This window comes from Phyllobates terribilis, unplaced genomic scaffold, assembly GCF_046119375.1.
Source record: "Phyllobates terribilis strain yellow unplaced genomic scaffold, ASM4611937v1 Scaffold_9__5_contigs__length_417890890, whole genome shotgun sequence".
NCBI classification, from domain to species: domain Eukaryota; kingdom Metazoa; phylum Chordata; class Amphibia; order Anura; family Dendrobatidae; genus Phyllobates; species Phyllobates terribilis.
The window spans coordinates 373,646,202-373,671,745 of NW_027362769.1; the positions used below are offsets into that span (position 1 = coordinate 373,646,202).

Sequence of the window (25,544 nt, forward strand, 5' to 3'; positions counted from 1 at the left end):
CAAACCTCTGAAGGACCCTGCATCTTGTTGTTCGGGGGACGTTGGAGGCACAAGCAGCTTCAAAAACTTGTCTGCTGCTATGACAAGGCTTTTTTGCCGCTGCTCTTTCAACCTGACGTAATTGCCTGTAGGAAAGAGTCCTCAATTTGCCCTTATCAGCACGCACACGTGTGTACTGTGAATCAGCTACATACTTCTTGATTGCCAAGACACTTCATCCTGATCATCGCACAATGTTGATTGTAGTCATGCCTTGACCTAAACACTCCACAATTTGTTGCTTCTCAGCAGCCGACACATCCTTTTTCTTTCCCATTTTGGCAGAAAATGTAGGCTGCTTAATAATGTGAGAGAGCCTTCTTAAGTAGTCTTGCCTTTCATTGGACACACCTGCCAAACTAATTAGCACAGGTGTCTGCAATTGCTTACAGTGATATAAAGAGCCCTGACACACATCACCATCAATGAGTTTAACTGACAAACAAACAAATTCTTCCCTTATCACTCCTAAACACTTTTTGCATAATAATTTGGAACGCGGTGTACATGTGCTTTTCCACAAAACACCAGTGGTTCACGTAGTGAATCTTACAGTTCTAACTTGCCAACCGTGGTCTGTATGGAATTGTTCAATAAAGGGCCCAAAATTAAGATAACATAGATGGGAGAGGTCTCTATGAATAGGAATTCCTAAGTATTTGATACCCTGTGAGGGCCAGGCAAAGGGAAAGTTGGACTGGATGGAATCCTATATGGATTTAGGGAGGGAGACATCGAGGGCCTCAGACTTCGCTGCATTGATTTTAAAATTTTACCATGTAACAAAGTGATCTATTTCAGCCATAACAGCAGGGATGGATATATGTGATTGAGTGATATATACTAGGACATCATCAGCAAATAGAGAGCACTTGTACTCGGTGCCTCCCACCTCAATCCACCTAATATTGGGGTTATGGCGAATTGATGAGAGCAGGTGCTCCGTCACTAGGATGTATAAGAGAGGGGACAGAGGACATCCCTGCCTTGTCCCATTGGTGATTGTGAAAGGTAATGAAAATGTTCTGACGCACCCCCTGGGCCTTGGGACACCCGGAGCCGGACCCTTTTTGGTGGATGCTGGTGGTTGTAGTCTTCGTGGCGGCGATCCGGTTCCGTGGCTCAGGGCGGTCAAACCAGTGGCGGAACTATTTATGTGGTTTTGATGTTTAAATGTCCGACTACGCCACCCGTGGATTGCGGTCAGAGTGAACCGCCGCTACAGGGCAGACCGCTGAGGCTGGTGTTGTGGGTGCAGCAGAGCGTAGCATAACTCCCCACGGGAGGAGTATAGCCTCAGGGCAGTGTATGCGGAGGATGGGGGTGATGGTGCAGGGCAGCAGCAGTAACGACACGGAGTCAGTGATGCAGTTCAGGGCCTTTACTCACAGTTCTTATTATCCAGACCACGTCTGCAGGTAACGGCTGCCCACGTCGTACTGTGCTCACCAGGTGAGGGGCTCAGACAACTCCCAGATAACTTTGGAGCGCTTCACAGGACCCCCTTTGTGTGTCCTTTGTCTGGCCTTTCTTACCAACACTTCTGTCCGGCTGCCTCGGGCCTCCTCTTGGTAAACTTGGCGCCAGTTTCCCTGACCCTATGTGGTGCCTTCCTAGCGGGTGGAGCAAGGGGCTGCGCCACATAAAATGTCAGAGCCTCCGGTTTCTAGCTGAGGGTCGTTTCCTGCCTCCACTAGTTCGGGGACCGGTCTCCCCCTTTGGCCTGACCCCTCCACGCAGGTGGATTCGGGCGTGCGGTGGCGACTCGCCCGTCCGCACCCCTGGGATCCCTTCATTCCTCGTTCCTGGAGCCTTCTCCGCTCCTCTTCCTTCCTTCTCCCTCTTGCAGGCCTGGGCCTCTGTTACTAGGCCCGCCTCTGGAGCAGAGCTCATGCAGAGCCCCTGCTCCCTGCCACTTCTGCTCAGACTTCTCTGCACTGAACTAAGATGGTGCCCACCTTTTATACTCCCTTCTCAATGCACCCAGGAACTGCTTCCTCCCTGCTCCTGCACTGCAGGGTTCCCCTTCCTCAGTGTTCCCTCCCCCCACTCCAGCCAGGGACAGGGACTGTCGTGCCCATCTCAGGGGCATATTGGTCGCCCTGCCCCACGGCAATGTGGTGTAATGCATGCAGGTGTCGGGTCCTGATCCACACTCCATCCTTATCTGAGAGTGAGATATCACACCTCTGGGTGAGGTGCAATACGTCTGTAGCAACCGAGCCCTCGGTGCTACAGTTCCATTTATCTTCAGCCTAGGTGACGTATTGTGATACAGGGCCGTGATTTTGGCTATAAAAGGGTCCCCTAGACCCCTACCCCAAGCTTTTTAAGAGAATCATATATGGCGTGCCAGGAGACTCTATGGAATGCTTTCTCAGCATCCAACGAGAGTATCTACTTACAAATTTTTAACTGCATCTAGCCCAGGAAATACTTTGTGCCTAGTAGCAGTGTCTGCTAGTCAGCGGATTATCCCGGCTGTTAAGCAAGCTACACCACCTGTAGTTTGGACACTTAATTTTTTCAAAGGAAATGCTTCGGGACCACGGGATACTCAGTGAAGAGCATCAGGAGGCACCCCAAGGCATAGGGGCTGGGACTGGCACTAGGATGCCTTGCGGTGGACAGCCGAGCTCGATCCTTATAAAAGCTTTTTAACTGCAGCAGCTTTAGTGGACGCTACTGGAGCTGGAATTACGCGGCTGCTGGCATGAGACTTGCCCTCCAATAGATCCTTGTAAATGGATTTAAAGTGTATTCATTCAAATTAGAGGGACAATTTAAATTAAAAAGCTTAGAGCTGCCTCCACCACAGGGGGGCTCTCTCGACCCACCAGCGGACAGGCACCAGTATTGGGAGAGGGGGGCTGGCCGTCAGGGTTCACCGCGGCTCTGGCACAAACCCGGCGACACGGAGGTGGCACGGGCAGGAGCGGACTGGCCGTCTCGGCTTCTCACTTTTTGGATTTTAGAAGGGCATGACATGCCTATATCTGTGTCTCCCCCTCCTTTTACTCCTCCACCTCTTTTCTTTTCGCATGACTATATGTACTTGTCACTTTTCCATGTGTTAGTTGTGTCTTCTGAGCAGTTTGTCAGCTTTTGGACACCTTTGAAGGTGTTTTCTATGTGTTTCTATGTGTTTTTGTTTGCCTGCCATTGGTTTTAACGGTGTTCGAAGGTGTTCGACGAACAGTTCGACGAACAGTTCGGCGAACACACGGGTGTTCGACGAACCGAACCGAACTCGAACACTACGGGGGTGGCTCAACACTAATTAACACATCTAATTGTCTGGCTAATTAAGATTTTAAGTTGTAGCATCACTGGTGTGTATAAAGAAACCCCCATAACAAAGGTGTGCATAAAAACCCAAAACAGTGTGTAAAATACAAACACAAAAAAACACACGTATAACCCCCCCCCCCCAAAATATAGTGTAAAAACAAAACACAAAATAGGTTTGTATAAAAAGAAACTAAAAAAAATTGCAAGTGTATAAAAAAGCACAAGTGATTTAAATAAAAAGCCAAACACAACATAAAAATGTATAACAATCACTGGCAGATTTTAGTACAGATCAGTAGCTGAGCAGGACGCTCTTATGATCTGCGCCAAGAAAGAATTTACCTGTATCCCATCCATAACCCGTACAATGGGGGGAGTCCAACAAGTCACCGAAAAAAGATAGGAGCGGAAAAGAGGCTTCCAGGTGTTTGTTGTCGGGACGTGCACAGCTGGGCAGGCCGCGGGTAGGGGCAGTGGGTATAATGGTGTGCTCCTTGTGTCTTGCAGGTTCTCCGCTCTGCACCATGCTGCCCTCATAGGGAACACTGAGCTAATCTCTCTGCTCCTGGAAGCTCAGGCCGCGGTTGACATCAAAGATAACAAAGGTGAGCGTCACCGGCGAGGACACCGTGATGGTAATGTACGGAGTAAATATGGCACTGGTCAATGTTGGACTTTCATGTAGGGATGCGTCCGCTCCACTACGCGGCATGGCAAGGAAAAAAAGAACCTATGAAGCTGCTTCTCAAGTCCGGGTCTGCGGTGAATATCCAGTCAGATGAAGGGCAGATCCCACTGCACCAGGCGGCTCAGCATGGACACTATGATGTGGTAAGTGTATCATAGTCCAGTGTTACGTGTTGGTGGAATGGTGGCAGCGTCATCAGTCTCTACAGCTGCTTTTTCTCTACCTGCCTGACTGCCTGTAACTTGGAAGTTAATTTGCACCCCAAAATGATGGGACATTACAGCACCACCTCTCCTCCACTGTACAATGCCCAACCTAAACCAGCCTCGTATGCAAGTATAACACTGATTTTCTTCCACGTCAGGTAAAAAAAAAAAATTTGACCACGCCGAGTCACTCTTCTGTTATGTCCATATAGGGCTGCCATCGGAAATTGTTAGGCCCCATCCTGTCGAATTGCCAGAGCCCTGTGGGACCTTCCACCATTGCAGTAAATAAAATCTAACATTGTATTTCCAAAGCTCAACTTGGACATCTCTATGGACCATGTGTGTATATACACTAGACACACATACTGTATATATACACCAACAGTGAATAAGCTGCACACATAAATATACACCAGCAGTGAATAAACCGCACACATAAATATACACCAGCAGTGAATAAACCGCACACATAAATATACACCAGCAGTGAATAAACCGCACACATAAATATACACCAACAGTGAATAAACCAGACACATAAATATACACCAGCAGTGAATAAACCGCACACATAAATATACACCAGAGGTGAATAAACCAGACCCATAAATATACACCAGCAGTGAATAAACCGCACACATAAATATACACCAGCAGTGAATAAACCGCACACATAAATATATATCAGCAGTGAATAAACTGCACACATAAATATACACCAGCAGTGAATAAACCGCACACATAAATATACACCAGCAGTGAATAAACCGCACACATAAATATACACCAGCAGTGAATAAACCGCACACATAAATATACATCAGCAGTGAATAAACCGCACACATAAATATACACCAACAGTGAATAAACCAGACACATAAATATACACCAGCTGTGAATAAACCGCACACATAAATATACACCAGCGGTGAATAAACCAGACACATAAATATACACCAGCAGTGAATAAACCACACACATAAATATACACCAGCAGTGAATAAACCGCACACATAAATATACGCCAACAGTGAATAAACCAGACACATAAATATACACCAGCAGTGAATAAACAGCACACATAAATATACACCAGAAGTGAATAAACCGCACACATAAATATACACCAGCAGTGAATAAACCGCACACATAAATATACACTGGCAGTGAATAAACCGCACATAAATATACACCAGCAGTGAATAAACCAGACACATAAATGTACACCAGCAGTGAATAAACCGCACACATAAATATACACCAGCAGTGAATAAACCGCACACATAAATATACACCAGCAGTGAATAAACCGCACATAAATATACACCAACAGTGAATAAACCAGACACATAAATATACACCAGCAGTGAATAAACCACACACATAAATATACACCAACAGTGAATAAACCACACACATAAATATACACCAGCAGTGAATAAACCACACACATAAATATACACCAGCAGTGAATAAACCACACATAAATATACACCAGCAGTGAATAAACCACAAATATAAATATACACCAGCAGTGAATAAACCGCACACATAAATATACACCAGCAGTGAATAAACCACACATATAAATATACACCAGCAGTGAATAAACCGCACACATAAATATACACCAGCAGTGAATAAACCTGTATATCAACCTCAACAAATAGCTCCTAATATCTCAGCTTCCCAGACTCCTGTGAGTTTAGTGTGAGGTGCACAGAGATATGGAGGTTAACGGCAGTCACTCCTGATTTTTCAGGAGTTGCCCTTTAAATCAGCAGTTTTCCTGTATTCTTCTGTTCCTTCAATTATCATTTCTGTTTCCAGATTGATCTCCCAGGGTATAAATGAATCAGGATCATGCCTGTGTTGCACGACACTCATAAAAGGGAATATTTTATGTAACATAATATTAATGATGTGTATAAATCTGCAAATTCATAGACGAGAGGAAGCCGTCTCTTTCCTCGCAGAGTTCAGATGAGGTAGCCGGCGCTTTTATGAAATCTGATATCCCCTTTTTGCCTTTGTGAAGCGTGCTATAAATACCAGTGTAATTATCTAGGTCGGGTATTAAACTGTGAACATCACAAAAGATAACGAGCCGTACCTCTTTTATTCTTCCTGGAAATGTTTGGATTAAAAAGACCCTGCATAGGCAGGATATTGACTTCAATAAAAAAAAAAAAAAAAAAAAGGTAATACTTAATTTCTCCTGCGGGGGTGCTGTAGAAAAAAAAATGTGACACTTTTTTCTTTTTTTTTTCCAGTCTGAGATGTTACTTCAGCACCAGTCAAACCCCTGTATCATGGATATCTCTGGTAAAACTCCTCTGGATTTGGCGTGTGAATTTGGAAGGGTCGGGGTAAGCTTATCACATCAGTATTTAGTATTGTAGTACCATTTGTGGCCACTAGATGGTGCTGTCATATGTTCTGTAAGCTGTAGGCTCCTCTAGGGCGGGGTGAAATAATTCTCCTGCCCTAGAAGACCCTGGTGGACCTATCTAGGCTGCACAAGAACGATCTTCCGTCAGATCGTTCATCCATCAGGTCACCATAGCTGGAGATCAAGTCAAAGGCCGATCAATAAAATAAGTAGAATATTAGGATATTCTTGTATAGATTGTCCGCCAGCAATAACTTCTTAAGAGCAATATCAGGACTGATGGGCCACCTGAAGCCTGGCAGATCACTAACATGGCCATCATCACAGGATCACAGGCCATTTGTAGGATGAGGCCATGAATGAGCCAAGTGTGAGAGTGAATGAGACGAGGAGGGCGTCGTGAGATCTGACATTGGTGCCAGAGCTCTTTGTTCTGCCATTGAATTATTCATGATCTGACAGCAGGATCCGCCTCTATCATTTGCAGGTTGTTCAGCTGTTATTAAACAGTAACATGTGTGCGGCGCTGCTAGAACCCAAGCCTGGAGATAGTACAGACCCCAACGGGACCAGCCCCCTGCACCTGGCAGCCAAGAATGGCCACATTGATATTATAAGGTAAGGGGTGATTGTAAGTATTTCATAAAAATATATCAAATGTCATAACATGACACTGACACCCGGGGTACAGGATAATGACACTGACACCCGGGGTACAGGATAATGACACTGACACCCGGGGTACAGGATAATGACACTGACACCCGGGGTACAGGATAATGACACTGACACTCGGGGTACAGGATAATGACACTGACAACCGGGGTACAGGATAATGACACTCGGGGTACAGGATAATGACACTGACACTTGGGGTACAGGATAATGACACTGGCACTCGGGGTACAGGATAATGACGTTGACACTCGGGGTACAGGATAATGACGCTGACACTCGGGGTACAGGATAATGACGCTGACACTCGGGGTACAGGATAATGACACTGACACTCGGGGTACAGGATAATGACACTGGCACTCGGGGTACAGGATAATGACGTTGACACTCGGGGTACAGGATAATGACGCTGACACTCGGGGTACAGGATAATGACGCTGACACTCGGGGTACAGGATAATGACACTGACACTCGGGGTACAGGATAATGACACTGATACTTGGGGTACAGGATAATGACACTGACACTTGGGGTACAGGTTAATGACACTGATACTTGGGGTACAAGGTAATGACACTGACACTTGGGGTACAGGTTAATGACACTGATACTTGGGGTACAGGATAATGACACTGATACTTGGGGTACAGGTTAATGACACTGATACTTGGGGTACAGGATAATGACACTGACACTTGGGGTACAGGTTAATGACACTGATACTTGGGGTACAAGGTAATGACACTGACACTTGGGGTACAGGTTAATGACACTGACACTCAGGGTACAGGATAATGACACTGATACTCGGGGTACAGGATAATGACACTCAGGGTACAGGATAATGACACTGACACTTGGGGTACAGGTTAATGACACTGATACTTGGGGTACAAGGTAATGACACTGACACTTAGGGTACAGGATAATGACACTGACACTTAGGGTACAGGATAATGACACTGATACTTGGGGTACAGGATAATGACACTGACACTTGGGGTACAGGTTAATGACACTGATAATTGGGGTACAAGGTAATGACACTGACACTTAGGGTACAGGATAATGACACTGATACTTGGGGTACAGGTTAGTGACACTGACACTTGGGGTACAGGTTAATGACACTGATACTTGGGGTATAGGATAATGACACTGACACTCGGAGTGCACGATAATGACACTGACACTCGGGGTACAGGATAATGACACTGACACTCGAGGTACAGGGTAATGACACTGACACTAGGGGTACAGGATAATGACACTGATACTTGGGGTACAGGATAATGACACTGACACTTGGGGTACAGGTTAATGACACTGACACTTGGGGTACAGGTTAATGACACTGATACTTGGGGTACAAGGTAATGACACTGACACTTAGGGTACAGGATAATGACACTGATACTTGGGGTACAGGTTAAAGACACTGACACTTGGGGTACAGGTTAATGACACTGATACTTGGGGTACAGGATAATGACACTGACACTCGGAGTGCACGATAATGACACTGACACTCGGGGTACAGGATAATGACACTGACACTCGAGGTACAGGGTAATGACACTGACACTAGGGGTACAGGATAATGACACTGACACTTGGGGTGCAGGATAATGACACTGACACTTGGGGTACAGGTTAATGACACTGATACTTGGGGTATAGGATAATGACACTCGGGGTACAGGATAATGACACTGATACTTGGGGTGCAGGATAATGGCACTGACACTCGGGGTGCAGGATAATGACACTGACACTCAGTGTACAGGATAATGACACTGACACTCGGGGTACAGGATAATGACACTCAGGGTACAGGATAATGACACTGATACTTGGGGTGCAGGATAATGGCACTGACACTCGGGGTACAGGATGACACTGACACTTGGGGTGCAGGATAATGACACTGACACTTGGGATGCAGGATAATGACACTGACACTTGGGGTACATTTTAATGACACTGATACTTGGGGTACAAGGTAATGACACTGACACTTGGGGTACAGTGTAATGACACTGACACTCAGGGTACAGGATAATGACACTGACACTTGGGGTGCAGGATAATGACACTGACACTAGGGGTACAGGATAATGACACTGACACTTGAGGTACAGGTTAATGACACTGATACTTGGGGTACAAGGTAATGACACTGACACTTGGGGTACAGGTTAATGACACTGATACTTGGGGTATAGGGTAATGACACTGACACTCGGGGTACAGGATAATGACACTGACACTCGGGGGAAAAGGATAATGACACTCAGGGTACAGGATAATGACACTGACACTTGGGGTACAGGTTAATGACACTGACACTTGGGGTACAGGTTAATGACACTGATACGTGGGGTACAGGATAATGACAATGACACTTGGGGTACAAGGTAATGACACTGATACTTGGGGTACAGGTTAATGACACTGATACTTGGGGTACAGGTTAATGACACTGACACTTAGGGTACAGGTTAATGACACTGATACTTGGGGTACAGGTTAATGACAATGACACTTGGGGTACAGGTTAATGACACTGATACTTGGGGTATAGGGTAATGACACTGACACTTTGGGTACAGGATAAATACACTGACACTTGGGGTACAGGATAATGACACTGACACTCGGGGTACAGGATAATGACACTGACACCCGGGGTACAGGATAATGACACTCGGGGTACAGGATAATGACTTTGACACTCGGGGTACAGGATAATGACACTGATACTCGGGGTACAGGATAATGACGCTGACACCCGGGGTACAGGATAATGACACTGATACTTGGGGTACAGGTTAATGACACTGACACTTGGGGTACAGGTTAATGACACTGATACTTGGGGTATAGGGTAATGACACTGACACTTTGGGTACAGGATAAATACACTGACACTTGGGGTACAGGATAATGACACTGACACCCGGGGTACAGGATAATGACACCGACACTCGGGGTACAGGATAATGACACTCGGGGTACAGGATAATGACTTTGACACTCGGGGTACAGGATAATGACACTGATACTCGGGGTACAGGATAATGACACTGACACTCGGGGTACAGGATAATGACACTGACACTTGGGGTACAGGATAATGACACCGACACTCGGGGTACAGGATAATGACACTCGGGGTACAGGATAATGACTTTGACACTCGGGGTACAGGATAATGACACTGATACTCGGGGTACAGGATAATGACGCTGACACTTGGGGTACAGGATAATGACACTGACACTCGGGGTACAGGATAATGACACTCGGGGTACAGGATAATGACACTGATACTTGGGGTACAGGATAATGACACTGACACTTGGGGTACAGGTTAATGACAGTGATACTTGGGGTACAAGGTAATGACACTGACACTTGGGGTACAGGTTAATGACACTGACACTTGGGGTATAGGGTAATGACACTGACACTCAGGGTACAGGATAATGACACTGACACTCGGGGTACAGGATAATGACACTCAGGGTACAGGATAATGACACTGACACTTGGGGTACAGGTTAATGACACTGACACTTGGGGTACAGGTTAATGACACTGATACTTGGGGTATAGGGTAATGACACTGACACTTTGGGTACAGGATAAATACACTGACACTTGGGGTACAGGATAATGACACTGACACTCGGGGTACAGGATAATGACACTGATACTTGGGGTACAGGATAATGACACTGACACTTGGGGTACAGGTTAATGACACTGATACTTGGGGTACAAGGTAATGACACTGACACTTGGGGTACAGGTTAATGACACTGATACTTGGGGTACAAGGTAATGACACTGACACTCGGGGTACAGGATAATGACACTGACACTCGAGGTACAGGGTAATGACACTGACACTAGGGGTACAGGATAATGACACTGACACTTGGGGTGCAGGATAATGACACTGACACTTGGGGTACAGGTTAATGCCACTGATACTTGGGGTACAGGGTAATGACACTGCCACTCAGTGTACAGGATAATGACACTGACACTCGGGGTACAGGATAATGACACTCAGGGTACAGGATAATGACACTGATACTTGGGGTGCAGGATAATGGCACTGACACTCGGAGTACAGGATGACACTGACACTTGGGGTGCAGGATAATGACACTGACACTTGGGGTGCAGGATAATGACACTGACACTTGGGGTACATTTGAATGACACTGATACTTGGGGTACAAGGTAATGACACTGACACTTGGGGTACAGTGTAATAACACTGACACTCAGGGTACAGGATGATGACACTGACACTTGGGGTGCAGGATAATGACACTGACACTAGGGGTACAGGATAATGACACTGACACTTGGGGTACAGGTTAATGACACTGACACTTGGGTTACAGGTTAATGACACTGATACTTGGGGTACAAGGTAATGACACTGACACTTGGGGTACAGGTTAATGACACTGATACTTGGGGTATAGGGTAATGACACTGACACTCAGGGTACAGGATAATGACACTGACACTCGGGGGAAAAGGATAATGACACTCAGGGTACAGGATAATGACACTGACACTTGGGGTACAGGTTAACGACACTGACACTTGGGGTACAGGTTAATGACACTGATACTTGGGGTACAAGGTAATGACACTGACACTTGGGGTACAGGTTAATGACACTGACACTTGGGGTACAGGTTAATGACACTGATACTTGGGGTATAGGGTAATGACACTGACACTTTGGGTACAGGATAAATACACTGACACTTGGGGTACAGGATAATGACACTGACACTCGGAGTGCACGATAATGACACTGACACTCGGGGTACAGGGTAATGACAGTGACACTCGGGGTACAGGGTAATGACAGTGACACTCGGGGTACAGGGTAATGACACTGACACTCGGGGGACAAGACGCTGACACCCGGGGTACAGGATAATGGCACTGACACTTGGGGTACAGGATAATGACACTGACACTCGGGGTACAGGATAATGACACTGACACTTGGGGTGCAGGATAATTACACTGACACTCAGGGTACAGGATAATGACACTGACACTTGGGGTGCAGGATAATGACAATGACACTCAGGGTACAGGATAATGACACTGACACTCGGGGTACAGGATAATGACACTGACACTCGAGGTACAGGGTAATGACACTGACACTAGGGGTACAGGATAATGACACTGATACTTGGGGTACAGGATAATGACACTGACACTTGGGGTGCAGGATAATGACACTGACACTTGGGGTACAGGTTAATGACACTGATACTTGGGGTACAGGGTAATGACACTGCCACTCAGTGTACAGGATAATGACACTGATACTCGGGGTACAGGATAATGACACTCAGGGTACAGGATAATGACACTGACACTTGGGGTGCAGGATAATGACACTGACACTCGGGGTACAGGATGACACTGACACTTGGGGTGCAGGATAATGACACTGACACTTGGGGTACAGGTTAATGACACTGATACTTGGGGTACAAGGTAATGACACTGACACTTGGGGTACAGGATGATGACACTGACACTTGGGGTGCAGGATAATGACACTGACACTAGGGGTACAGGATAATGACACTGACACTTGGGATACAGGTTAATGACACTGATACTTGGGGTACAAGGTAATGACACTGACACTTGGGGTACAGGATAGTGACACTGATACTTGGGGTATAGGGTAATGACACTGACACTCAGGGTACAGAATAATGACACTGACACTCGGAGTACAGGATAATGACACTCAGGGTACAGGATAATGACACTGACACTTGGGGTGCAGGATAATGACACTGATACTTGGGGTACAGGATAATGACACTGACACTTGGGGTACAGGATAATGACACTGATACTTGGAGTGCAGGATAATGACACTGACACTCGGGGTACAGGTTAATGACACTGATACTTGGGGTGCAGGATAATGACACTGACACTTGGGGTGCAGGATAATGACACTGATACTTGGGGTACAGGGTAATGACACTGACACTTGGGGTACAGGTTAATGACACTGACACTTGGGGTACAGGTTAATGACACTGATACTTGGGGTACAGGGTAATGACACTAACACTTGGGGTACAGGTTAATGACACTGACACTTGGGGTACAGGTTAATGCCACTGATACTTGGGGTACAGGGTAATGACACTGACACTTGGGATACAGGTTAATGACACTGACACTTGGGGTACAGGTTAATGACACTGATACTTGGGGTACAGGGTAACGACACTGATACTTTGGTATTATATCTCAGCATTGTAGACATTAGTGACGGTCAGACACGCCGTGTTGTTTCTTGCTTCAGTTATAGAAATATTTGGTAATAAAACCCCAAAATGAGTTTCTTATTTTCCGTTGTCTCGGTCCGTTAGCAGACACGAGCGCTGGGAATAACTCTACATCTGATATTACTGGGGTAAACAGCCAATAACCATGATCTGTGATATATTAACGGCTGTTATAACCTGCACCGCGCTCTTCCCGCTGAGGAAACGGCCAAGAAACTGCCACATTCAGGAAACCTGTCGGTCGAATATACACTGGACAGAAGCTTTAGAGATCTGTTTGTAGCATAGGAAGACGAAAAGACATTTGGAGGGAAGGATATTACTGCTGCGCGCGTACAATGCACTGCAGTAATAGCTCACAGAGGATGCTGGGAGTTGTACATCAAGGAATACTCTTGTGCCTACGCATTGGCTCTAAAACTGCACAAGGAGGGGACTTTAGTGTAGCCTAGATTATATTGAATGCATAGGTTCACTGACGAGCCATACTCCCGTAATGTAATTTTATCTGCTTCCTTAAAAGCTGGGGACAAGCAATATGGCCGCCATGGCATGCTGCTTTCCAGTCTATGCAGCAGTGGGGGGTGTATCACGGCACGGCTAGAGAGATCTGACATTCAGGGGAGAAGGAAAGGCAACAAGGGAGTTACAAAACAGAATAAAGAATCAGAACTTGGCAGCTGAGACGCTCAACTTGACCGTTACACTTCAGAGTTCAGGCACAGAGCTTAGTGGTTACAGATTAAAGTTGAGGCACAGTTGAGTTGAAGCATGAAACTTGGCATATACACCTCAGAGTTTAGCCACTGAGTTTGGTGGTTATACTTTAGAATTGAGGAATGTAGCTTGCAGAATTGAGGCAAAAAGCGTCATAGTTACACTTCAGAGTTGAAGCGCACAGCTTGACAGTTGCACATCAGAGTCGAGGTGCAAAACTAGGTGCTTATACTTTAAAGTTGAAGCACAGAGGTTGACAGTTACACATCAGGTTTTAAGCATAAACTTATATGGTTACATTTTAGATTTGAGGCACTTAGCTTGATGGTTACACTTCAGATTTGAGGCAAAGAGCTTGGCAGTTACACATCCCAGTTGCGGTATAGAGCTTGGAGGTTACATATCACAGTTGAGGCACAGAACTTGGTGGTTGCACATCAGAGTTGAGGCATAGAACCTGGTGGTTATACATCAGATTTAAGGCATAGAACCTGGTGGTTATACATCAGATTTAAGGCACAGAACTTGGTGGTTATACATCAGAGTTAAGGCTCAGAATTTAGTGGTTACATATTAGATTTAACAAACAGAACTTGTTGGTTATACATCAGATTTTAGGCAGAGAACTTGGTGGTTATACATCAGATTTAAGGCACAGAACTTAGTGGTTATGCATCAGATTTAAGGCACAGAACTTAGTGGTTATACATCAGATTTAAGGCACAGAACTTAGTGGTTATACCTCAGATTTAAGGCACAGAACTTGGTGGTTACTTATCCAATTTGAGACAGAGCTTGGCTGTTACCAGCTGCAACAGGAACAATCTTTTAGCACAATGTGTCTCATAACAGATGGTTATGGTGCTTAGCTGGATGGTTTGGTCACTGTGTCCAGGGGATCTTAGTTTGTGGCTTTACACATGCAATATTCTAGGTCACCTCTACTCATAATAGAGCTAGTAGGTCCACTATTCACAGCAAATCCACTGCGTAGGTGGCAGTCCAAAACCACCCTATTGGATTTTGGGGTCACTACTCCTCAGTAGCTGTGAGCCTGAGCAGTGAGCTGATATGGAAAACTTATTTATTAACTGTCTATTCATTATAATGACCCCATGTAATACTACTCCACTGTTAAGACACTAGCAAAAAAAAGAGACTCGTGTTAAAGGGGTTGTCTTTCATGAGACATCACCCTTTAACTTCTTTGGAGAAGAAGACGGCTCTATGGCTTATTATGGTGTTAATGGATATTCCTTCTTGTTTCTATGTATTTTATAACTACAATTTTATATGATTTTTGTTATTTGACTCTTCCATAATTTATTTATGTCAGTGCTGTAAGGTGCGAGACTTTTATACTCCTGTCAGTGTAAGGAAGGTCAATCTGTCTCGGTGAGACATGACTCCGGGGGACGGGGGAGAGACAGCACCTTCCAGTTTTATTCTGCTTTTCGGACTGTCAGCTTCAGCCACTCGGGGATTCAACGCTCGGCCATAGCTCAAAGTGTGATTGCAAACTGCTTGATGATGGTAGTTGACTGCTCTCTGTTATCATCCTCTAGAGTCTAGACTCTAGACAATATGAAATCACCATTTTATTCAGTGATTTATCCTGCTGGGACTTGTAGTTATTTATGGATCGAAAGGGTCAGGCTTCTAATACGCAAGGGAGAGTCAAAGTCGGCCATTTGTGCATTTCTTGTGAAAACTATTTTATGTATTTTTAGGCTTCTCCTTCAAGCAGGAATTGATATCAATCGGCAAACCAAATCCGGAACGGCGCTCCACGAGGCGGCGCTGTGCGGGAAAACGGAAGTGGTGCGACTCCTTTTGGACGTAGGTATCTGGGAAGACGGGTGCACATTATTAGGACGATCTACCACTGTCATGCTGCATTTTAAAAGTTCCGATAATCTGGAATTTGTAGGATGAGCGTCAAGCAAATCTGGCAGATTATTCTGGACAATCAGACCCAGTGCACACATCTGATATTTTGGGGGGAAATTCATTGCTCCCTGGGCTATAATCTTGCAGTCCGTTCCTATTGCAATCCTATGGACTTCTGCCGAATGTGTCAATGGAAAAAAATCTCCTCTTCTGTAAACGCCCCAGAGGGTTAGGTTCTGTAGACACATTTAATTTTTTTTTCATCTGCCGGTCCCTAGAGTCCAGGAGTCCTCAGGGGCCCGACTGAAGCTGAGCACATCAAAGATAAACCCGGAGGGACCAAATGAGATAAAACTAGGCAGCTATAGGGCACAGGGTCCCTGCGGATTACTTCTTTCTTGTTTAACTCTAACCTCCCCATATCTTATTACTTCCAGACTTCACTGTACAAACTCTTTTTTTCTTCCATATGTTTATATATAAAACAAGAATACAGTCTTTGATTAAAAAATAAATAAATAAATACACCCCACTTCTGTTTAATATTGCACTACTGCAATACCAGATGTAGCCTGTAGCAAGGGTGGCGCTGTTTAAATTTTTTTTTTTAAAATTAATTCCACTTTTTGTTGCACTCCTACCATGCGGTTGACATCGACTGCCCGGAAGTGTGTGATCTAACGTTTACTCTTATTTGCAGAGCGGGATCAATGCTCATGTGCGGAACACCTATAATCAGTCAGCGCTGGATATTGTCAATCAGTTTACAGGCACTCAGGCCAGCAAAGAGATTAAACAGATGTTACGAGGTAAGGAACTCCTCAAGGGTTCACTATCCCACCCTTCAATAACCTGAGGTCCAAAACTCCAATGCACTGTTTTCCCCAAATTCAGTTCCTCTAGCGAGGTGAACCCTTAAAGGGTTATTCCCAAGATAGTTTTTTTTCTATCCAAAATTTACTAATCCCTCGGGTCGGGACCCCAGTATTCTCAAAAATGGGTTCTGGAACCAGAGAACCAGGCTCTGAAGTTCTCAGTCTAGAATGGAGCAGAAGTGCGCATGCTCGACCTCTGTTCTGTTCATGGCAGTCCCCTAGATAATGAATGGATCAGAAGTGCGCATGCTCGACCTCTGTTCTGTTCATGGCAGTCCCCTAGATAATGAATGGAGCAGAAGTGTGCATGCTCGACCTCTGTTCTGTTCATGGCAGTCCCCTAGATAATGAATGGAGCAGAAGTGCGCATGCTCGACCTCTGTTCTGTTCATGGCAGCCCCCTAGATAATGAATGGAGCAGAAGTGCGCATGCTCGACCTCTGTTCTGTTCATGGCAGTCCCCTAGATAATGAATGGAGCAGAAGTGCGCATGCTCGACCTCTGTTCTGTTCATGGCAGTCCCCTAGATAATGAATGGTGCAGAAGTGCGCATGCTCGACCTCTGTTCTGTTCATGGCAGTCCCCTAGATAATGAATGGAGCAGAAGTGCGCATGCTCGACCTCTGTTCTGTTCATGGCAGTCCCCTAGATAATGAATGGAGCAGAAGTGCGCATGCTCGACCTCTGTTCTGTTCATGGCAGTCCCCTAGATAATGAATGGAGCAGAAGTGTGCATGCTCGACCTCTGTTCTGTTCATGGCAGTCCCCTAGATAATGAATGGAGCAGAAGTGCGCATGCTCGACCTCTGTTCTGTTCATGGCAGCCCCCTAGATAATGAATGGAGCAGAAGTGCGCATGCTCGACCTCTGTTCTGTTCATGGCAGTCCCCTAGATAATGAATGGAGCAGAAGTGCGCATGCTCGACCTCTGTTCTGTTCATGGCAGTCCCCTAGATAATGAATGGTGCAGAAGTGCGCATGCTCGACCTCTGTTCTGTTCATGGCAGTCCCCTAGATAATGAATGGAGCAGAAGTGCGCATGCTCGACCTCTGTTCTGTTCATGGCAGTCCCCTAGATAATGAATGGAGCAGAAGTGCGCATGCTCGACCTCTGTTCTGTTCATGGCAGTCCCCTAGATAATGAATGGAGCAGAAGTGCGCATGCTCGACCTCTGTTCTGTTCATGGCAGTCCCCTAGATAATGAATGGAGCAGAAGTGCGCATGCTCGACCTCTGTTCTGTTCATGGCAGTCCCCTAGATAATGAATGGATCAGAAGTGCGCATGCTCGACCTCTGTTCCGTTCATGGCAGTCCCCTAGATAATGAATGGAGCAGAAGTGCGCATGCTCAACCTCTGTTCTGTTCAAGGCAGTCCCCTAGATAATGAATGGATCAGAAGTGCGCATGCTCGGCCTCTCTTCTGTTCATGGCAGTCCCCTAGATAATGAATGGTGCAGTAGTGTGCATGCTCGACCTCTGTTCTGTTCATGGCAGTCCCCTAGATAATGAATGGAGCTGAAGTGCGCATGCTCGGCCTCTCCTCTGTTCATGGCAGTCCCCTAGATAATGAATGGAGCAGAAGTGCACATGCTCGGCCTCTGCTCTGTTCATGGCAGTCCCCTAGATAATGAATGGAGCTGAAGTGCGCATGCTCGGCATCTCCTCTGTTCATGGCAGTCCCCTAGCTAGATAATGAATGGAGCAGAAGTGCGCATGCTCGGCATCTCCTCTGTTCATGGCTGTCCCCTAGATAATGAATGGAGCAGAAGTGCGCATGCTCGGTCTCTGCTCTGTTCATGGCAGTCCCCTAGATAATGAGTGGAGCAGAAGTGCGCATGCTCGGTCTCTGCTCTGTTCATGGTAGTCCCCTAGATAATGAATGGAGCAGAAGTGCGCATGCTCGGTCTCTGCTCTGTTCATGGCAGTCCCCTAGATAATGAGTGGAGCAGAAGTGCGCATGCTCGGTCTCTGCTCTGTTCATGGTAGTCCCCTAGATAATGAGTGGAGCAGACGTTCGCATGCTCGACCTCTGTTCTGTTCATGGCAGTCCCCTAGATAATGAATGGAGCTGAAGTGTGCATGCTCGGGCTCTCCTCTGTTCATGGCAGTCCCCTAGATAATGAATGGAGCAGAAGTGTGCATGCTCGGGCTCTCCTCTGTTCATGGCAGTCCCCTAGATAATGAATGGAGCAGAAGTGTGCATGCTCGGGCTCTCCTCTGTTCATGGCAGTCCCCTAGATAATGAATGGAGCAGAAGTGCGCATGCTCGACCTCTGTTCTGTTCATGGCAGTCCCCTAGATAATGAATGGTGCAGAAGTGCGCATGCTCGACCTCTGTTCTGTTCATGGCAGTCCCCTAGATAATGAATGGAGCAGAAGTGCGCATGCTCGACCTCTGTTCTGTTCATGGCAGTCCCCTAGATAATGAATGGAGCAGAAGTGCGCATGCTCGACCTCTGTTCTGTTCATGGCAGTCCCCTAGATAATGAATGGAGCAGAAGTGCGCATGCTCGACCTCTGTTCTGTTCATGGCAGTCCCCTAGATAATGAATGGAGCAGAAGTGCGCATGCTCGACCTCTGTTCTGTTCATGGCAGTCCCCTAGATAATGAATGGATCAGAAGTGCGCATGCTCGACCTCTGTTCCGTTCATGGCAGTCCCCTAGATAATGAATGGAGCAGAAGTGCGCATGCTCAACCTCTGTTCTGTTCAAGGCAGTCCCCTAGATAATGAATGGATCAGAAGTGCGCATGCTCGGCCTCTCTTCTGTTCATGGCAGTCCCCTAGATAATGAATGGTGCAGTAGTGTGCATGCTCGACCTCTGTTCTGTTCATGGCAGTCCCCTAGATAATGAATGGAGCTGAAGTGCGCATGCTCGGCCTCTCCTCTGTTCATGGCAGTCCCCTAGATAATGAATGGAGCAGAAGTGCACATGCTCGGCCTCTGCTCTGTTCATGGCAGTCCCCTAGATAATGAATGGAGCTGAAGTGCGCATGCTCGGCATCTCCTCTGTTCATGGCAGTCCCCTAGCTAGATAATGAATGGAGCAGAAGTGCGCATGCTCGGCATCTCCTCTGTTCATGGCTGTCCCCTAGATAATGAATGGAGCAGAAGTGCGCATGCTCGGTCTCTGCTCTGTTCATGGCAGTCCCCTAGATAATGAGTGGAGCAGAAGTGCGCATGCTCGGTCTCTGCTCTGTTCATGGTAGTCCCCTAGATAATGAATGGAGCAGAAGTGCGCATGCTCGGTCTCTGCTCTGTTCATGGCAGTCCCCTAGATAATGAGTGGAGCAGAAGTGCGCATGCTCGGTCTCTGCTCTGTTCATGGTAGTCCCCTAGATAATGAGTGGAGCAGACGTTCGCATGCTCGACCTCTGTTCTGTTCATGGCAGTCCCCTAGATAATGAATGGAGCTGAAGTGTGCATGCTCGGGCTCTCCTCTGTTCATGGCAGTCCCCTAGATAATGAATGGAGCAGAAGTGTGCATGCTCGGGCTCTCCTCTGTTCATGGCAGTCCCCTAGATAATGAATGGAGCAGAAGTGTGCATGCTCGGGCTCTCCTCTGTTCATGGCAGTCCCCTAGATAATGAATGGAGCAGAAGTGCGCAAGCTCGACCTCTGTTCTGTTCATGGCAGTCCCCTAGATAATGAATGGAGCAGAAGTGCGCATGCTCGGCCTCTGCTCTGTTCATGTCAGTCCCTTAGATAGTGAATAGAGCGGGCGTCGAGCATGCGCACCTCTGTTCCATTCAAGACTGAGCCCGGTTCCTGCGTTCCAGTGGTGGTCCCAGAGGTTGGACCCCCAGCGATCAATACATTATTGTATAGAGAATAATTTTCTTTCTTGGGAATAGCCATTTAACAGTAATGTTGTGGAACCAACCAAGGAATTCTTGTCTGTCTCTGTCGTAATTTCTTAAAGGGGTCTGTCCGATATGACCTTCTATTACCGCTATTCGTGCTTCTATATGACACATGACTACATGATAAATATACATTTGGTGACTAATTTTTTTTTTCTCGCCCCTTCGTTCCCAGATGCCTCTGCAGCTCTGCAGGTCAGGGCACTAAAGGATTACTGCAATAATTACGATCTGACCAGTCTCAATATTAAGATGGGAGACGTGATCACGGTGAGTCCTAAACAGATTTTGATTTTGACGTTATGGAAAAAATTTCCTAATATTTTATTACTTTGGACAGTTATGCAAGTAGCGATACCAAATATTTTATTTTTTTGATTTTACTTATTTTTTGAAAAAAAGGGTAGGTGTTAAAAACTTTTATTTTTTTTTACATTTTTTTTTGTATATTTTTGTTAGTCCTCTTAGGGGACTTGAACCTGTGATCGTTTTTAAAATACACTCAATGAATTACCTCATTCCCTACTTTTTAAAGAATTTTTCCGGTCTTGGCAAAACAGTTGTCCCCAAGCCCAATTTTTTTTTAATAAAAACCCCCAAATATTAGCTTTACTCCCTGTCCTCTGGTCCAGCGCTGAGTCTCTATTGCTGCTCCCGATGTCTGTTATTGTCTGCATCGCTGACTTTATGTCATTAGCGCTGCAGCCAATCTGTAAACTCAGCGGCTCTGGTTGAGTAGATGTCACTAGCACTCAGAGCCACTGAGCTAACTGATTGGCTGCAGCGCTGTCAACGTGACGTCAGCGCTGCAGACAATAACAGACATCGGGAGCTGCAGTGGAGACCCAGAGCTGGACCGGGGGAGAATTTTATTTAAAGGAGAGCTCATTTGCATACTTTTTTTACCCAGTGAGCATTGCACAAAGTAGAAACAGACCAATTCCCTAGAGCGCCACAGCTATGTACAGGTTGCGTGTGGTATTGCAGCTCAGCCCTATTAACGTGAATGGGGCTGAGTGGGAATATCGCACACAACCTGCTATGTTCTCCTAATCCTGTACACCCCTTTTAAGCAAAGTTTTTATATTTTACAGCAAAATTAGTACTTTTTTTTGCCAATTTTTCCCCTACTCATCCCAGGGAAAAATTTCATCCAGGTTTTGCTAGGGCAGGCTAAAAGAGTCCTTGACCTACACCATGTTTTGACTGTGGCTCTCTCTCTCCCCCTACTGGCAGGTTTTGGAGCAGCACTCTGACGGTCGCTGGAAAGGTTGCATCCATGACAACAGGACAGGCAATGATAGAGTGGGCTACTTCCCCGCCAATCTGGTGGAGGCCATCAGCAAGCGAACAGGCAAAGCTTCTAATATAACGATCTGTTCCTCTATGACGTTTCCTAGCTTTACTCGCATAAACGACTCGGAATTTATTAATTACAGGGACGCAACTCCATTTTCTCAATAATAACACCAAAAATAAGCGTCCTGTAAGCAGTTTTAATTACATCGAGTCTTCCGTGTTAATTGGGATTCGTTAATTATTTTTAGATCCGAATTCCTAAACATTAGGCCATGAATGTGACCGCACACAATATCGCCACGGCAGGAAAAAATGCCTAATAATGGCAGCTTATTTAATTACATGGCTAATTAGTCAATGTGCGTCTTTATTCAGACAAGTAGTGTTCGGTACTGAAGCCCCCCGAGGGTTGTAGGTAGCGGGGGACATGTACCAAAGCCAGAGCTAAGGAAAAATGGAGCAGTGGCCCATAGCAACCAATCAGATTGCAACTCTCATTTTTCAAAGGCTCTCTGGAAAATGAAAACAGCAACCTGATTGGTTGCTATGGGTAACTGCTCCAAGTATTTAAGGCCTTGTCTAACAGATGCTGTTATGAAACTACAACTCCCAGTCTTTCCTGACAGCCTTCAACCTCAGAGTATGATGGGAGTTGTAGTTTCAAAATATCATGAACCACAAGCCTTTCTTGTAGCGTTCAGTGGCCATTTTTTTTTCTCATCAGTAAATTGGCGTCGACAATTCAGGACCATTTTAGTCCCAACCCTGATCCCGCCTCAATGTGTAAACCCCGCCCACTTTCCGCACAAATTTCCGAAATATAGTACTCGGAAAATTTGGGACAGTTGGCATGTATGCGGATGTGTGTTACCGTCTCTATTACGACCATGAAAAAACGGCCATTGTGGTTGCTGGTATTAGCCAGCCATTTCTAGTAGAACATCAGTTTAGCTCCGCCTCTTTGTCAGACATGTGACTTAAAGGCGTTGTCCAGAAATTTTTTTTAAATGGTCCAAAGGCAAAGGATATATATCAAAATGATAAAATAACCATTTTATCAACACTTCAGTCCTTGACGTGACTGTTAGATTTTTTTTAAACTATCCTGCAAATTAATGGGGCTGTCCACCATTGGGGACATTTTTTTTTTAAACACATGTATTTGGGGTTAAAAATCATTTTTGCAATTGGGTTTGGAAAAAAAATTTGCATCGTTTTGCTCTGAACTTTGTTGTGGTCATGAATCAACTGAGAGGAGGTCAGAAAAAGACAGATCAAAGACTAAGTCTCCCATTAGACCATCAGAACGAGCTCGCTGATAGATACTCAGATATCTCTTTCTGCACTGAACACAGAGGCTGCAGAAGGAAAACGGTGCAAATTTTTTAATGAAACCCAATTGCAAAAATGATTTTTAGCCCCAAATACATGCATTTAAGTAAAAAAAAAAAAAGGTTTTTAAACCCTTTTAAGACATGTCCAGTGCTAAAAAAGACAGGATGTCATCACGGCAGGATTAATTGGGACCACCAAATTAAAATAGATAAATAGTGGTCAACAGTTTAGCGCTTATTGTATAACTTATCTGAGTTCCCACAATGCACTGCTCTTAGGAAACGGAATTTGATTTCTTGACACGTTCCGGGTAAATGATACATGCCCCGTCCTATGTTTCCATCAGCGACCTCATGTGATTATTTCCCTCCATTGATCATCGATTTAGTTTTTTCGTCATCGTGCGGTGATTTGTATTCATTTCTTGTTTATGTTGATGTTTTATTTCTTATTATTTTGGGTATTTTTTTGTTATCGCCATGTTTTTGTTTTTGCTTTTGTATTTCCATTTTGTTGCCATTTTACCTTTAGGTTCTTGGGGCTCATGTCCCATAGACAACCCCAGACCACAGTCCACCATCCGAAGGGCGCCAGTATGTAATGGTGACCTGCACCACTCCTTCCATTGCTTGATGCCACCACCACACTCTCATCCAATTCTTTTCAGTACATTTGGTTACCAAAAGTCCGGCAAACCTGCAGGGGAACTGCATTATGCTCCAGGTAGTCCATACCACCATATCTGTGTTTATATTTCTACCCCATATTCCTATTGTTTATCTTTTTTTTTTACTTTATTATTTTTTGGTATTATTTTTTTTTTTTTAATTATTATTATTATTTTAGATTTATTTTTGTCATTTTTTCATTTCAGGTTTACTTTTGTTATTTTTTCAACCAATTTTGGTCATGTCATGGAGAGTGAGTGTGGGTGATCGCTGGATATAATGACCGTGTTAAAGGTCTGCAGGGATACAGACTAGGGTAGCGAACCTAAGCGAGGTGTCTTTGCAAGCCATTGAATATTTAAGGGGCCCGCATAATTTGCCCCATATACCTTCATTAGCTATTGACTGAAAGTTGTTCTTCCCGACTCTCCCATACACATGCATGCTCAATTTGGCTGAGCGTGCATGTGTTCTCAAAGGGTAGTTTGCTGACAGACACCTCTTATCTCCTGTGCGAAAGAAGGATGGGCCATGTTGAAATTCACCATGCCTGATCATTCTTTCCCCTGATCATCTGCCATTGGTGATGAAGTCAGCATAGTTGGACAATCCCGCTGATATTGGAGGGTTCGGTTAACTTTGGTCTTATGTATATGGGCAACTATACTGCTTTTGCCAACGACTATGAAAACTCAACTGGTTAAGGACAGGTACAATGAAGTCTCCTGCTCAGCCATAATGTAAATGCTAAAATACTGTCAACCTGCAGTCACCACTAGAGGGAGCTAGCTGCATTCATGCATACAACTAATACAAAAAACTCAATCATTTAACAGTATTCAGTAAGCTCCTCTGGTGGCACTTTCAAGAAATAAGTTTTTTTTCAATTAAATACATAAAAAAAATATAAAGCCATGAAAGATAAAAAAAAAAAAGAAGACTTGCACATGAATATCATATTTTTACATATTTTACTTACATTTATAATTTTTCCCCCCATTTATAAAGGTTCTCGGGGATCAGAATCCAGTCCGTCTCATATGTCTCCCGGCCCAACCTCTGTGGCCCCTGCAGAGGAAATTTGGGTATTGAGAAAACCGTTTGCAGGTATCTTAGAAACACTTTCTCTAAATGCTGTTTTACATTTTTTTTACACAGATATTACCTTATTTTTAATTAATGATAACTAATCCTATGAATTTATGTTTTTAAGTTGGAATCAGGGAGTT

At 45.2% G+C, this 25,544-nt stretch overlaps 1 protein-coding gene across 9 annotated transcripts in view; it reads left to right on the forward strand.

The window, feature by feature from the left end:
• Positions 1 to 25,544, forward strand: part of CASKIN1 (CASK interacting protein 1) — a 193,567-nt gene that overhangs the window by 143,985 nt on the left and 24,038 nt on the right. For 4 of the 9 annotated variants that reach the window (XM_073648361.1, XM_073648362.1, XM_073648364.1 and 1 more), the window contains exons 3-12: positions 3,838 to 3,935; positions 4,016 to 4,161; positions 6,501 to 6,596; positions 7,107 to 7,237; positions 16,114 to 16,222; positions 16,974 to 17,082; positions 21,189 to 21,283; positions 22,250 to 22,367; positions 24,179 to 24,370; positions 25,324 to 25,422. In XM_073648361.1, the coding sequence (XP_073504462.1) occupies positions 3,838 to 3,935; positions 4,016 to 4,161; positions 6,501 to 6,596; positions 7,107 to 7,237; positions 16,114 to 16,222; positions 16,974 to 17,082; positions 21,189 to 21,283; positions 22,250 to 22,367; positions 24,179 to 24,370; positions 25,324 to 25,422 (1,193 nt within the window). The remainder of the gene's footprint in view (positions 1 to 3,837; positions 3,936 to 4,015; positions 4,162 to 6,500; positions 6,597 to 7,106; positions 7,238 to 16,113; positions 16,223 to 16,973; positions 17,083 to 21,188; positions 21,284 to 22,249; positions 22,368 to 24,178; positions 24,371 to 25,323; positions 25,423 to 25,544) is intronic. The other 5 variants (XM_073648365.1, XM_073648367.1, XM_073648369.1 and 2 more) reach the window with 2 other exon arrangements.